General features: G+C 34.5%; 1 protein-coding gene across 4 annotated transcripts in view; it reads right to left on the minus strand.

Moving 5' to 3' along the window:
• UBE2D3 (ubiquitin conjugating enzyme E2 D3) overlaps positions 1-15,906 on the minus strand; it is a 57,833-nt gene that overhangs the window by 15,542 nt on the left and 26,385 nt on the right. For all 4 annotated transcript variants that reach the window (XM_044682287.1, XM_044682285.1, XM_044682286.1 and 1 more), the window contains exons 3-4: positions 4,868-4,931; positions 4,748-4,779 (exon numbers count right to left, since the gene is read on the minus strand). In XM_044682287.1, the coding sequence (XP_044538222.1) occupies positions 4,748-4,779; positions 4,868-4,931 (96 nt within the window). The remainder of the gene's footprint in view (positions 1-4,747; positions 4,780-4,867; positions 4,932-15,906) is intronic.

The raw sequence follows: 15,906 nt of genomic DNA on the forward strand, positions 1-15,906 counted from the left end.
AGTTTAGAATTCCATTATGAAAATTGGGGGGGGAACGGGCGGGAAGAGAAAAGGATAAGGTTTGTCTGATATGATCTCATGAAAACATGCTGGCTCTCTGAATGCTGTTTTTCCTAGATGCTCATTAACTTTTTCTTCAGTATTAGTTTTGCTAAAAACAGAAGCCAAACCCATTGGTCAAAAGTTTCAAGACTTCACATTCTTATCCCTTTTTGAAAAGTTTAATTAGAAAATTGGAATCTCTACCTCAAAATTCTAGACTGTACATTGAGATTTATTGTCTCTCTGTGCCACAAACTCTGAAAGAGTATTCCCTAAAGAAAAGTTTCCTTCATTTCCATTCCAGCAGTCAAATGTTCTTTCATGGTAGAAAACATTGTAAAATAATTTTTTTTCCCTTTTAAAGGATGAATTTGTTTAAGTAAATCAAGCTTTAGCTTTGATTTGTAACAAAGAGCTTTGGCTGTTGTCTGCATAACCGAGGTCAACAATCACTACTTACTTCATCTTGTCACTGAGCCAAGTTTAGAATGTCTCTTGAACTCCCTTCCTCACCTGTTTCTTCTTCTTTCCAATAAAAACAAGTCTGGACTATCATGATAGTATTGATTTTCCTTATGCCTCTACTAGTCTTAATCCAAATGAACTCTAACATGCTTTTCTCCCCTTGGCTTTTACTCACATCAAGGCTATCTAATTTATTTATACAACGCTACTTATACTTCCTGCTTTTCCACTTTTAAATTTTAAACCTCTTCAACATCCTATTACCACAGGGCCCAAGAACAAATAATATCCAAAAGTTTATCAGAAAGAATAAGCAAATTATACTAATTTTCCAATTCTATAATAGCTCACTAATTGGCACAAAGTTTTCCATCTACATATTCCATAGACATTTCAAACTTAAGAAGGACAAACAGGAACTCATTTTCTTCCCCATAAACTTTGTCTTCCTGATCTTCCTTTTTTTTTTTTTCCCCAAGTTATCCAGGTTTAAGTGTCATCCTCAACTCTTCGTCTCATTTACTCTTCATATTCTATCAGTTGCCAAAGCTTGGCCAAGTCTATCACCACAATCTACTTTGTATCTGTGTCCCTGTTTCTAACATACCACTTCTGCCCAAAGCAAGGTCCTTAAGATTTCTGGCCTACACCACACTGCAATAGTCTATTATAATCTATTAATTGGTCTCTCTGCATCCAGTCTCTGAATAACTTCATCTTCTAAACAACAGCTAAACTGATATTCCTAAAGCTAAGTTTATTTTATTTATTTTTTAAGCCCATACCTTCTGCCTTGGAGTCAATACTGTGTATTGACTCCAAGGCAGAAGAGTGGTAAGGAAAGGCAATAAGGGTCAAGTGACTTGCCCAGGGTCACACAGCTGAGAAGAGTCTGAGGTCAAATTTGAATGACCTCCGTCTCTAGGCCTGGCTCTCAATCCACTGAGCTACCCAGTGCTTCCCCCCCTCTAAAGCTAAGTTTAAATATGTCACTACTGAGATTCAAGAAGCTTCCAGGTTCCCTATTGCTTTTTAGGAAAAAACAACCCCCCACCTAATTGGTTTATAAGGCCCTTCATAATCTAGTTCCAACCTACTTTTTCCCCAGACTTGTTATAATTACTCCTTTCTACGCCCTTCCCAAGCTAACATTTTAGTCAAACTGGACTATTAACTGATCCCTCCCCACATATGAAACTCGATTTCCTACTTTTAGGTCTTTGTTTAAGCTATGCTTCACATCTAGAATGCATTATTTCCTCATTTCTACCTCTTAAAATGTCTACCTGCCTTCAAGATTCTGTTCAAATACCACCTTCCTTCATGAAGCTTTTTAAAAATGTCCCCCATATATTATTTGCTGACTCTCAAAAATGATTTAAAATTAGTCTATGTATATATTTTGCATTCCCCTAGCTCTCTCCTTCCCTGAGAGTAAGGTAGACTCTGCAAGCTAAAGCCTTGAACAACCACAATGCAGGCTTATTACCTAGCATTTGGCTGGTAATAGCCAGGTGAGATGCTTATTAATGCTTGCTAAAAAAAAAGACTACACAAGAATAGCTAACTAAAAACAGCTACCCAAATAAAGGATGACTGCACACCTAATACTATTTTTAACAATTATCCATTATGCTAAATGAATTCCTAGAATTAATGTCACTATATTTAATAATTACTTCAGGACAAAAGCAGACTGATAATTCAGTCCACTCTAGAGTATATCAAACAATTCACCTTAAGTCAATCTCCCAACTGCTAATAATGCTTCCAAGCAAAGTGTATATTCTTTGCAATGAAGGAATGAAAACTGTATTTTATTAAATACACACCCATAGAGCATCATTTAAAAAAATTACATATTTAGTATTATGTCTGTTAAGGAAGTTGAATGATTTCAAGTTAGCATTTGAACTTTTGGATTCAGAACAATAGATCTATTTTAGAGAGTAATGGTTCTATTAAATGACTTTATTAAACTCCTAGAGGGAGTTAAGATAGTGGTTTCTCATTCTCTAAAAAACTTGGGAGGCAATTTCAAATAGCACAACGTTCCTACCTAATCATTGACACTTAAGTATTGCTGAGAAAACAAGGCTTTTTAATGCCAGTCAAGAAGGCAGAAAATAACTGCTTTGACAGTTCTGATATGCTTTAAATAAATGAAGAAACTAAAAGAAAGAGAAAGAGAGAGAGAGGGAAAAAGAGAGAGAGAAAGAGGAAGGAAGGAAGGAGATGGGGGTGGCTGGGTGGCTCAGTGGATTGAGAGCCAGGCCTACAGCCAGGAGGTCCTAGGTTCTGACACATCCTAGCTGTGTGACTCTGGGCAAGTCACTTGACCCCCATTGCTTAGCCCTTACTACTACTCTTCTATCTTTGAGCCAGTATTGATTAAGACAGAAGGTTAAGGGTTTTAAAAAAAAAGGCAATTTCATTTTGAAAACTAGCCAAAGGAGAAGATATGCTTGCATGTGCAGAAAAAGTTGGCTTGTCTGGACACTAGAAATCACTATTCAACATCTACTCTCTTGTGCTTCACCTGTATAAATAATTTCTTCTCATAAAAGATTATAAGGCAATCTAAAAACCTAAAGAATCTTATAAATAAATCATATAAAATGACCTCTAGTATAGTTTTAGTATCTAATTGGATTCTAATTCTTTGAAAACTGATATAGAACATAAGAATTATTAGACCATCTCCTCTCTATGCTAGATAATAGCAAATTGAGTATATTTAAAATTAATTTTAGCATTTCACAAAATTCCTCTTATGAAAAAACCTGGGTGGGGAAGCACTAATGTAGAGGATGCATATTTATGTGTTTGTTTATGCATGTCCTTGCCTTCTGTCTTAGAATCAGTTTTGTGTATTGTTGGTTCCAAGGCAGAAGAGTGGTAGAGGCTAGGCAATGGGGGATGTAGGTGGGTCAAGCAACTTGCCCTGGTAAAGCAGCTAGGAAATGTCTAAGGTCACATTTGAACCCAGGACCTGATGTCTCCAGGCCTGGATCTCAATACACAGAGCCACCTATAGCTGCCATCCAGTTTATGTATTTTTAATAACTAATTTAACAGTTGGCATTTCCAAATATCTTTTAAAATTATATTTTACATTTTATACAACTCCCCAAAGTGTCGCTATCCTATTTAAACTGAAAAAAGTTTTTGATTACAAATTGAGGTATATATTTATAGCTCTCAAAATTGATTTAGAATAATTATCAAACTAAAAAGCTAAATAACTCTGTCACCCCAAAATGTCAATACTAGACAATCTCATCTGGCTTAAAAGGGCAGGAAGGAAGAGAAATTTGTACAAGGAGAAGAGAAATAACTCTGGGCTAAAATGACATGTAGCTCAATTACCTCAAATATAGATCCTAACTTTCTAAGATGCTGAATATTTGTTTCACTTAGGAAGGACTACAACTGATTTTCCTTATCAAACTGTCTAAGCCCCAGCTGCTTCTGACTAGGATCTGTTATTTAAAATGGATATCATTTACACAATAAAGTATTAACATCATTCGAAATGACAACTACCATCTATTTCAAAATTCATAAATTACTTAAGAAACCAACGTATCCTTTAATACAGAAAAATAATTGTTCAAATAGACACTACAAAACACTGAAATACTCTGAGATTCAAAGATAGCTATGTTCAAGCATACATTTTATTAGTATACTGCATTATGATAATTCTTTTAAAAAGCAGTTTGCTATATTCCTCATATTGTTTACCTAAAAAATATTTTACATTTCTGTAAAGCTAGTAATACAATTATATATAGTGAATGTCAAAATAGCTGATGTCACCATAATACAATTTAATTATCATGAATCTTAATTAGAATAATACCTTTGAACAATGCCTGACTCATTGTTTGGTCAAAACTACTGAAATAATCTCATAAAAATACCTGGGAGGCCTATGAGAATGATTTATACAGCTATAAAGGTCATCTGGATTGAGGTCAAAGAAGCTCTGCCAGTACATACAAGTGCCACACCTTAACAACAGGACACAGTCACAAATATGGAATTTAGGACTTGTGACTTAAGTTTTTAAATTACTCGGTATTTCCTTTAGGGACAATACTGTTACTGTTTAAAAACAAACTTCTATGACTACCACCTCATTAAGCAAAGAGGTCTAGTAAAACTTAAAATTCTAATCAGATCAATATTGAATTTTCAATTAAAATCATCATTTAAAAAGGTTCACAATACTCACAGGTCCCATAATTGTGGCTTGCCAATGAAACACTAGAAAAAGAAAAACTCTTGTTATCATCTAAAAAAAGTATGTGCTATTTTCAAATTAAATGGCAAAGTAAATTTGGAAGGCACTTACTATCATCCCCAACTGGACCTGCAGAACACTGTGCTGGAGGGTCACGGGCCAAATCGCTAAGTTCCTATACAGAAAAAAAGGCATGGGTCAATATGTCAATATGATGACTTGCAAATAAAAATAGCATCCCTGTTACAATTACTTTACAGACTTTCCATTCCACAGATGACATGCAGAAATAGTACAGATTACAGTTCACGAGTGTAAATCAGGGCAATCAATCTTCATTTTCTCAATGGTTATATTTTGTATGTGGCAGTGAGTGGCTACATGGGTTAATCTGATTAATTGGGAATAATGCTGTGGTAGACTTTATATAAATACCATGAATCTTGGGCAGTAACTGCCCCTTTCTACTTACTACACTTCAAGTTAGGTCTTATCACCACTGCTTCCCAAAGGAGAATTTTTATACATTCAGATTTCCCCTAAAGCTCCCATACTTGGTTATTAACGCATTGCTTTTGAAAGGGCATTTTATTTGTTATAAGGCTTAATGCCACCCCCCTACAAGTATCTCCCCTCTTTATTGAAAGTATGCTCTTATGAAGTACCAGTTTGTCCAAAGGTCAACTTTTTGGTAAGGAGATATGATACTGGAAAATTAAAAGCCAATATCTAACTTGTAATATGGAAAAACTCTTTTAAGAGTATGAAATACTCATGTGCACTGAATAACTTAATTAACTAGTACTCCCCAAAATACATTTGCCAATACAAAAAGTAATGCTTGTAACAACTCTTAATGACAAATATTTTCTTTCTTTCTTTTTTAAAAAAGTCCTCACCTTCTGTGTTAAAATCAATAATATGTATTGATTCCAAGGCAGAAGAGTGGTAAGGGCTAGGCAATAGGAGTTAAGTGACTTGCCCAGGGTTCACACAGCTAGGAAATGCTGGTGGCAAATTTAAACCCAGGACCCTCCCATTCTCTAGAGGCCTGGTTCTCTATCTACCAAGCCACCTAGCTGCCTCCCAAGACAAATTCAAGTGGCCTCTAAATGCAAAAAAATAATAAATTATGGCCAGAATTTTAAAAAGCTCATCTTATAAGTGTGATAACAGAGAATAATAATTGCAAGATCAATCTACAGAACATGAAAATAAAAATCTTGTGTTGGGGCAGGCTATGCAACTTTTCATAGGTCAAAAAAATCTAATAATCCATAAAATTTCATTTCTAAGTCCTTTTATGAATGATGTAAATCTCCACCTCCCAACACCACTGTATGGCACTTAACCACTAGGATATAAAAGCTACTTTAATATGACTGAAACTCAATTTTTTGTGCTCTTATTCTAAATTCAATTTCCAAAATGGTTATTCTCTTCCAATAAATAGAAAATTCTTTATCAGAGCAAAAAAACCCAATTTGGTTTTTATCACATTTTGGTTTTAGATGAAAGTGGTTGGGTTTGGAGGGTTTTTTGGTCACATCACCATTTTTACAACCATGTTATCCTAGTTTCCTCCAAGTCATTTAGAGAAATAATTACTTTCTAAGTTCTGGAGTTTTATTGCTTTTCCATATTTTTTTAAAACACATTCATGTATATTTAAGATGATTTAAAACTACATATAAAAAAATTATTTGCAGTCACACTTGAAGGAGGAATAAAATAAAGACCATTGCTTAAAACTTCCAAGGAAACTAATTTTGGGGACCAGTTCTGTGCTTTCATCAATACAAAAACTCCCAATGAGGGAACTTTTTTTTTTTTTAAACCAAACCAAAGCAGTTGGGAAGCTTCTCTGGAATTTTTAGTGTTAAGAGGTTTAAGTTACTTTGCTCAAGTCGTCCTGACTTTCAGGCCAACTCTCTACACATTTACACTACATATGTATCTGACACACCCAATGTTAGGTGTATATGATATTTGGATCAAGAAAAGCCTATCATATGCAGAATCTCAACATATTTTTAGGCCTTAAAGTTTTCGAGGAGGAAAAAGCAAAGACGCTAAATTACAAGAGGTTCTACTTGAAGAATAATCACTACAAAATCAGCAAAGATTAGGGAATACCGTTATAGCCCGAGCAACTGAATGGTAAAACTAGCTTGATTCAAACTCCATCCTTTCATCAAGAAATCTTATAACATATAATTCCCAAACTAAGGAAATCAGCATAAGAACAAAGATATGAGCTTCTGTTTTCTAGAAGCTTAAGAATTATAAGATTAGAAAGAAACTAAGAGATGAATTAGTCAAATATTGTTCTATTCTATGCCAAAGATGACTCCATCCTGAGGGTAGGCTAGAATTACAGCAGTGTGACAGTAAAGTTTCTAGAGCATCAGGCCAGAAAGATCTAAATTTTCTACTTCAAATCACTAAAATTAAGTAGGTAATTATTCTAAATGTATTTGTGATGATTTTTAGTCTTTACTGATAGTTAAGTTTATATTAACTTAATTAGAAAATCCAATTGTATAATGTATACATTATTTTCCAATTATTAAAAAAATTATAAGATAAAATTTAGTTGAAGAGAGAAGTTAAAATATATACAAGTAACTAATATGTAAGAAACTATTAGAAAGGTGCAAAATTTGGCTATAAAATATTGGCATTACAACTAGACTAAAAAGGATGGAAAGCCATCAAGTGGAAGATGAGAGCATTTAACGAAAAGGGGTTAATTATGCATAGGGAATGTATTCAACATCTGATACAGAGGAATACAATTTAACCTGAAGCACAAAGTACTTAAAAGGACAGAGATATAAGTCAGGTACCAAATTATTGGAAATCCTCAAATAATTTTAACTTAAGTACCAAGAACCAATGAAGGTTTTTGTGCAAGAGATTGGCACAATCAATTCTACAAAGAAAGAAGATTAGTCAAGTAGAATACAGTTGGGGGTGAAGGGAATTGAGACAGGTAGTAAAGAAAAATAAAATGGTGGTGATAGGAAAAAATAGGATAAGATACCGAAATGGTAAAACAAAACAAAAAATCTTTCTGAATGAATTAACTTGAGAGCAAATGGTCTGAGATAAGTCCAAGGTTTTAAACACAGATAGTAAGTGAATAGGACCTCTGACAGAAGCTGAAATCAGGAAAGTTATGGAGGGGAAAGAGGATGTTTAAAAGCTTGGTTATACTTGCAAAGAGTTGAGGATGCTGATGGGAGGCATACCTAGATGCTAAGCAATTGGAGAGGTATATCTAAAAATCAATGGATAGGAGATATACTTGGGGAATAAACATAGTAGACAGAGGGCAGAGTTGGAAGTTCTTATGAGTCTCAATGGCATCGCCAAGAGACGGTCACTAGATTTGTAGTATGAATGGGTTCAAATCCTATGTTCACTATTTACTAGATTCAAATCAAATTCTCTTTTATCTCTAGATTTCTTGCATCAATTATAATCTTTAGATCTGAAGAATCAAATAGGGAATCACAATCATAGGGAAAAGCTACTTTGATAGGTCAAACAGAAGACAAAGAACTATTAAAGACCAACAATGAAAATGAAAATAAATACATAGAGGGAAAAATAAATTAAAAGGAGGGAAGAAATGGCGGGTAGGGAGTGATCAAAAATGTCAATATATATGGAAAGTAAAAGCTAAACATTTGATCTGTCAATAAGGTCACTTGGTGATTTATATAAGATAAGGTGAAGGAAAATAGTAGGAAGTACAATTCACATTATAAGGGCTGTTTGAAGCCAATATGAATGGTCAGGAAAAAGGACACTGAGTATGAAACTTCCAAGAAAATCAGAAGAATAAAATTAAGCTGGATGGAAGTTGACCCCTTCCCTTTTCAGAATGTTTTTAAAAAAACATAAAATTATTAAAAAGGAAGCCAATTATCTCAAAATATATCAACATTTAAGAAAAAAAAACTTCCCTAAGGAATAAATGTTGTATTTATTGTCTTTATATGTGTGTGTGTGTGTGTGTGTGTGTGTATATATAAGTAAAAATAAATGTTATGTTATCCTTTAAAATTTACTTCTACATTTCACTTAATTTTATGTATTAGTTCAAATTTTGCCATGAATGTTAATTTGTCTTGTACCTATGGTTCTCCGCTTTCCCTGCTTTTTGAAAATGAAGTGAGAGTTCACATTTGGAAGCACGTGTACCTCAAAATTTGATAACTGGCTTTAAAATGTACCTATAAGGCTTATTTGCTTATGTTTTCCAGACATTAACAAAATCTTTTGGAAAACATCAAATTCCCTGGCAACTTACATTTCACCAGAATGTAATGCAGACAACTGCACTCATATCTGTAAAATTCAATGAGACCAAAAAAAAGTTCAATGGATTCTATTCCCAGCTGGCAGTTTCAACAAAAGCCAAGATCCTCAATGGTCAGGGAAGTTTCCTACTTTATGCTATATATTATTAAGTATGGAAAAACAATTCACTCATTCTTGAAACTAGAAGCTGCATATCCACTTTTGGACAACAACCTGGCAACGTACTACAGGAGCAATAACAAAATCGTTAATACCTTTGACCTATAGCCTGTACATAAAAATACTGCTGATTTGTATAATGAAAAAACCATGAGCTCTATTCAATAAGTGAGGAATGGAATACTACAAAGAATTAAAGAATAGAAAAATTTATACAAGGTAAAAAACGAGTATAGCAGAATTAGTACATTCATTTTGACTACAATTATTTTTAAAAGGGGCAAGATTTTGAGATCACATCAGATCTGGACCTAATAAAATGCTATTGTTAAGATTATTTAACACACACACACACACACACACACACACACACACACACACACAACCTGAGGCTTCTATATTTTGTTTGTTCAGTTAAAATTTAAAAATTTTAAATAGATCAAGAACCCATGGTTCTGAAAGCTGCCAGTCTGTAATGTTAATAACAAATGCCTCTTTCTGAGCAAATATGCTTACCATTTTAAAAAGAGATTTAATATATTGCCAATAATTAGAAGATAAAGACCTCTGTTGTCTGTTACTCAGTTAATACCAATCAACACCTTTATTATTATTATTATTATAGAGTTCCCACTATACATAGGGCACAGTATTTTCAAGCCGTGGGGAATATTAGGCTATATGATTTTGAAAAGTACTACATAAAATCACAGTATTTAGAATTAAGTCAGTAAATAAAATACACAAATAAAATACAAAAATAACACAAATTCTTAAATGTAAAGCTACTGCCTTACCCAAGTAGATAGAGATCCATTTCCAAGACTCATATGGATACAATAAATAAGAAGTTTTATAATACAAATCTGTATAAAGTAAGGAACCACAGATATCTAATTCTGAGGTCCAAAGAGTACATAAGTAATATGCCGAAATTCACATATCTCTAACAGGTTTGAGATATTTAGGTCTAGATTTGGTCTCCAAATTAATTACCTTTACTAGACTATCCTGCTGTAGGAAAAAAAAAAGATATATGCATTCAGAAAAGTGATCAAAATGACACATGTAAAACCCAGTGGAATTCTGTGTGAGCTATGGGAGGGGGTGGGAGGAGAGGAGGGACAGAACTATAACCATGGAGAAATGCTATAAAGGAAAAAAAAAAAAAGGAAAGAGTGATCTTAATTAAAGGTTATTACAGGAAAGAAATCTTTTGTGTCTATCCCAAATCCCAATTCTTCCACAAAACAGGGCAAAGGGATTCCTAACACAACAACATTAATGTTATGGATACCATGTAAGTCATCAGTTTTTCAAGACTATAATGTACACAAGACTACAAACTGTTCAATATCAGCTTGCTTTAAAGAATCAGGTTGGATAAGTTACAATATTATGTATTGGATTAGGGAGAATGTTTATAAAATTTTCCTGATTATCAAGATCCTGTTAACAAATGGGTCTCTAACTATAAAATTTTGATATAAAATCTTTGTGTGTATTAGATTCCCACCCACCCCCCCATCTTGGAATTGATACTAAGTATAGATTCTAAGACATAAAAGTGGTGAGGGCTAGGTAAATGGGATTAAGTGACTTGCCCAGGACCACAAAGGTAGAATAGACTTTCTTTTGACTCCTTATTTCACATACAGCATTTCTTTTAAAGACTTGTTACAGAAATAATATCATGTTAGGATATTTCTCGGGAAATAAGTTATACCTTGCCCACAGTTAGATGCTCTTATATTTAGAAAGGAAAAAAATTCTACAGAAAAGATATGAAATGGAAGAAAATAGTACCAAAAGACTATATTATACCATTTTCAACTACATAAAGAAAAGCAGTAACTACAAGGAACATTCTCAAAACCACTTAATATTTTTAGTGCACATGATCTTATACATGACTCAGTAATCACATGAATTTCATTAAGACCCTCAAAATTAAATCATCATATACTTTAATACTAGGATGGGTAGATAGTCTATTAGTGCTGGGCCTGAAGTCAGGAGGACTTGTCCTGAGACCAAATCTGGTCTCATCCACTTAACTGTGTCGCCTCTGTGTAAGTCACTTAATCCTGTTTGCCTCAGTTTACTCATTTGTAAAATGAAGTGGAAAAGGAAATGGCAAAGTATCCTAATGTCTTTGCCAAGAAAATCCTAAATAGGGTCACGAAGAATTGAATGCAATTGAAAGAAAAAGATTGGCCTGAATATTCAGCAAATTTGAGTGAAGGTAGACATAAGAAGTGGTGAAAAATGTTGGAAAACATGGTTCAAAAGTATGAAATGGAAAGTCAATGGCTTGTACACCATATATATGAGACTACAATAATATAATATATATACGAGATAATAATTTATCATTATTAGTATTAGGGATATGCAGAGAACCAAATAGAACCAAAAAACAAACAAACAAACAAAAAAAACCACCTCAATATATTAAAAGAAAGGAAATAACAGGTTACAAATCTGGGAGTCATTTTAGAATTATCTCAAATGTGTTCAAAGAGAGGTAACTGTGTAAAGGAAACCCCTTCCTCCCAGGGTTGTGAACTTTGCTTGTCCGAGTCAGTCCATTAGTATGGCTGGGAGGCTCCAAAGAGAGGTAACAGGTTAAGAGCCCTAGGAGTATGACCTGGAACTAAGGGTTACAGATTGGGTCAGAGAGACTTTGATTGGTTCCTGAAATGTGATTGACCAGCACAAGGGACATGGAGGAAAAGGAGGATAAAAAAATGCAACCACAGAAGAGATCAGGTTCTTCTTTGGAGGTCTTTGGCTGAGGGTCTTTCTGCGATTCGGAGCTGGTGGCTCAGGCAGAAGACATTCTCTTTCTTAGACTATATTTATATTAAAATTAAATTGTTAAAAGCTACTATCATCCTCGTGACTTAAGGGTTATTTTATAAATGGTGACATTTTTTTACCCTAATATTATATTTCCAAACCAATTTCTAAATATTTTTTCAATCTTACTAATAGTCAAGGTCACATGAAAAAAGTGAAAATAAGATATGGCATACAATTAAGGAAACTCCAACTTGACCTATTTTGAAAAACTATTACAACTGAAAAATGAGAAGTGTGCAAGAAAACGGACAACAAACCACAATTATTTTCTTAGTTTAAGCAATATTAATCTTTTACCATAAGAAACCAAAGTAATCTCAGCTAGCAAAAACAACAGCTCCTTGACAAGTTGAGATATAGCAGCCTCGGTCTAGTTTGAATTTCTTTATAAAATCTTAGTATAAGATGATGGAAGATTTTAAGTAGCACTGCCTCATAAAACATTAAGAAAGAGGAAATAATTTTATAGAAAGCTTGGTAAGAGATTATTATCTTCATGATATTTTAAGGATGAAAATTAGAAAAACAGATGATTTTAAAAATGGGAAATATCTGAAGGTTTCTAAAACAATTTTCCCCATCCATGACAGTGCAGAAAATCCATGTGGGCTAATATCAGCCGTGTGTGTGTGTGCACGTACGTGTGTGTGTGTGTGTGTGTGTGTGTGCGCGCGTGCGCGCATACATAAAATTGCACTGAGTAATAAAAATGGGAAAGGCCACACAAGAATCTCAAAGTATTTGAAACGGATAATACTAAACAGGGGGAAGGGATGGTGGTGGTGGTGGTAGCAGCAAGAAAATATATTTATTAACCTTTAAAAAATTATAGTAATCTGCACAAGCATAAAGAGCACTCTTTAAGTATAAGAAGGGAACAGATTAGCTCTCCCAAACCACAAACACATACAGCATACATTCTTTTAGTCATAGAACTGAAATCTACTGAGAAAAAAAGACCAAAGATGAGGGTGGGGTGGGGGGTGGGCACGCAACCTTTAAAGACTCTCCCCATAACAAGGGAGGATCTTAAATGTATAAGTTAAAATCCTAAGAATTTGTGAAAAGGAACAGCAAGAGATATCTTTGATAATACACTAAATATTAATATACAAAAGGCATAAAACAGTTAATATAGGCTTAAGAAAAAAAGACGGAAGGGGGGGGAGAAACAATCAGCAAAACCAACCACTATATCACAGACTGCAATGCACCCCATGCTCCACCTCACCCCTGGACCACCCACCTCTGCAAAGAAGCATAATAGTGTTGTCTTCTTATATCCTTCATATGATCTTGATGACACTGTACTGATTGCATAAAGCCCTAAAACAACAGTCTACTAAATCACTCAAATGAATTTGACCTAAAACATTCACAAAGGTATTAACACCAAGATTGCCCATTCAGATTTTGGGGGTGGGGAGAGGGAGAACAATCTATCAAGTAGGCGTGTGTGTGTGTGTGCCCGCGTGCACGCACATGTGCACTCATTTAAATTGAGTATCCATGATTGACCATAGTAAGTTGTACCATACTTTTAATAACTGAGCATCCCTCTTTTGAAACAAAGACCTATTCATCAATATTCCTGTGATAATGTCATGCCATCAAAGCTCTAGTCTGTAACTAGCCACAGTAGACATGAGTTGATTGCAACATACTACCAATGAAGAACTCTGCAGAAATGTAAGAGAAATGTAGAATCATAAAAAGAGAAGTAGTTATGTAATAAAAATGAGGACTCACCAATGGAAAGCCTGGCTTCCATTAGTATCCTTCTATCAAGAAGACAAGAAGTTCTTGCAGTGGACTGATTTGTGAGGCATGAACAAGATCTACACATAATGATTAGGTATGGAAAGGAGGATGAGAATGTAACCAATGAGATCACTTTTTCAAAATGTTATTGAGGGTGGGGTGGGGGAGGGAGATGACATGACCGAGAATGGCATTTGTTCAATAACAAATTTTGTTTCTTTATGACAACAGTATAAAATTTCTTTTAAGAGGTATATAAATTTAAAAAATAATAATAATATAAGCTATGTCCTCAGCCAAGGAAAGGGATATTTAAATTAAAAACTAGCAGCACTACATAGGAGTCATTTGAAAGGGCCATTCTAGATTTAACAAATTCTAAATATCAAAGAATTACTCAGAAGTGAAGAAATTATTCTCTATGCTCAAGCAAGTAAAGAAAATTCATAAGAAAAATCAAAAGCTCAATAGTAACATTATAGTTAATTCAGACTATCAACTACACAATAATTTCCTAAATTCTTTTGACACAATGCTCATACAAAGTCAATGCCCACGAATTTATATTCTATAAACATTCTGTACAAAACTTCAGATGCACAAAACAAGAAATGCAAGGTCTAAAACTTTGGGAGGTAAGATTTTAAACCAGGACTTTCTGTTTCCAGGCCAAGCTCTCGATAGAGACACTTACTTGCCCCCCCTTTAAATCTCCCTTTAAAATGGAACACACACAAATATACACGACACCACCAATAATACAAAAATCAAACCTAAAAAAAAAAAAACCAAACACCCCTCTAGTCTTTGATTTGGAAGAATGATAAGCTTCCTTCCCAACTCACTTGACTTTTTTAAAAGCTTCTCACTTTATTACCTCTGTGTGACCTTAGAAAAATAATGGGGGAGAGAAAAGCTGAGGGAAACAAGAATCATGTAACCATGGAAAAAAAAAAATTAAAAAAATAAAACCACCAACAAAAAACTTAGTGCTAGGAGGGACAACCAAGGCTTGGAATCCAGAGGGCCTAGGGTTTGAATGGAATCTCAATTTGCACCTGTGTGAGCCATTTAACCACAAAGCCTAGCCCAGCCCTTACCTTAGTATCAATTCTTTTTTTTTTTTTTTTAAACCCTTACCTTAGGTCTTAGAATCAATACTGTGTTTTGGCTCTAATGCAGAAGAGCAGTAAGGGCTAGTAGGCATTTAAGTGACTTGCCCAGGGTCACACAGCTAGGAAGGGTCTGAGGCCAGATTTGAACCTATGACCCCTCCCATCTCTAAGCCTGGCTCTCAATCCACTAAGTCACCCAGCTGCCACCCTTAGTTAAGACATGTGTTTAAAAACAGAAACAACTTAGTACCAAGATCAACTAGCAATATTAAGCCGTGCTGTTATTCACTTATTTTTTTAAGAGATCAGTGACTTAACATATAAACAAACAGCACACAAAATGCAAGAGTAAAAACAACTGTTTGGGGACAAGGGGACAAGCTAGGTGGCTCAGTGGATAGTCAAGCCTAAGAGAAAGGAGGTCCAGGGTTTAAATGTAACCTCAGTCACTTCTAGTTGTGTGACCCTGGGCAGGTCACTTAATCTCCATTGCCTAACCTTTACCATTCTAATGCCTTGGAACCAATGAACAATATTGATTATAAAATAGAAGGTAAGGGTTAAAAAACAAACTGACAACTATTTTATTAACTTTTTCATGTTGGTCTGGATGAAATGAATACTCAATAAAACTATTTAAAAATAATTTCTAATTTCCAAAGAACCTATAGTTAATCTATCACCCCTTTAAAAAGCTACATATCTAACATCTTAAAATTAAACCTATGGGGGCAGCTGGGTAGCTCAGTGGAGTGAGAGTCAGGCCTAGAGACAGGAGGTCCTAGGTTCAAACCCGGCCTCAGCCACTTCCCAGCTGTGTGACCCTGGGCAAGTCACTTGACCCCCATTGCCCACCCTTACCACTCTTCCACCTATGAGACAATACACCGAAAGTACAAGGGTTTAAAAAAAAAAAAA

This window comes from Gracilinanus agilis, chromosome 6 (assembly GCF_016433145.1).
Source record: "Gracilinanus agilis isolate LMUSP501 chromosome 6, AgileGrace, whole genome shotgun sequence".
Classification (NCBI taxonomy): Eukaryota; Metazoa; Chordata; class Mammalia; order Didelphimorphia; family Didelphidae; genus Gracilinanus; species Gracilinanus agilis.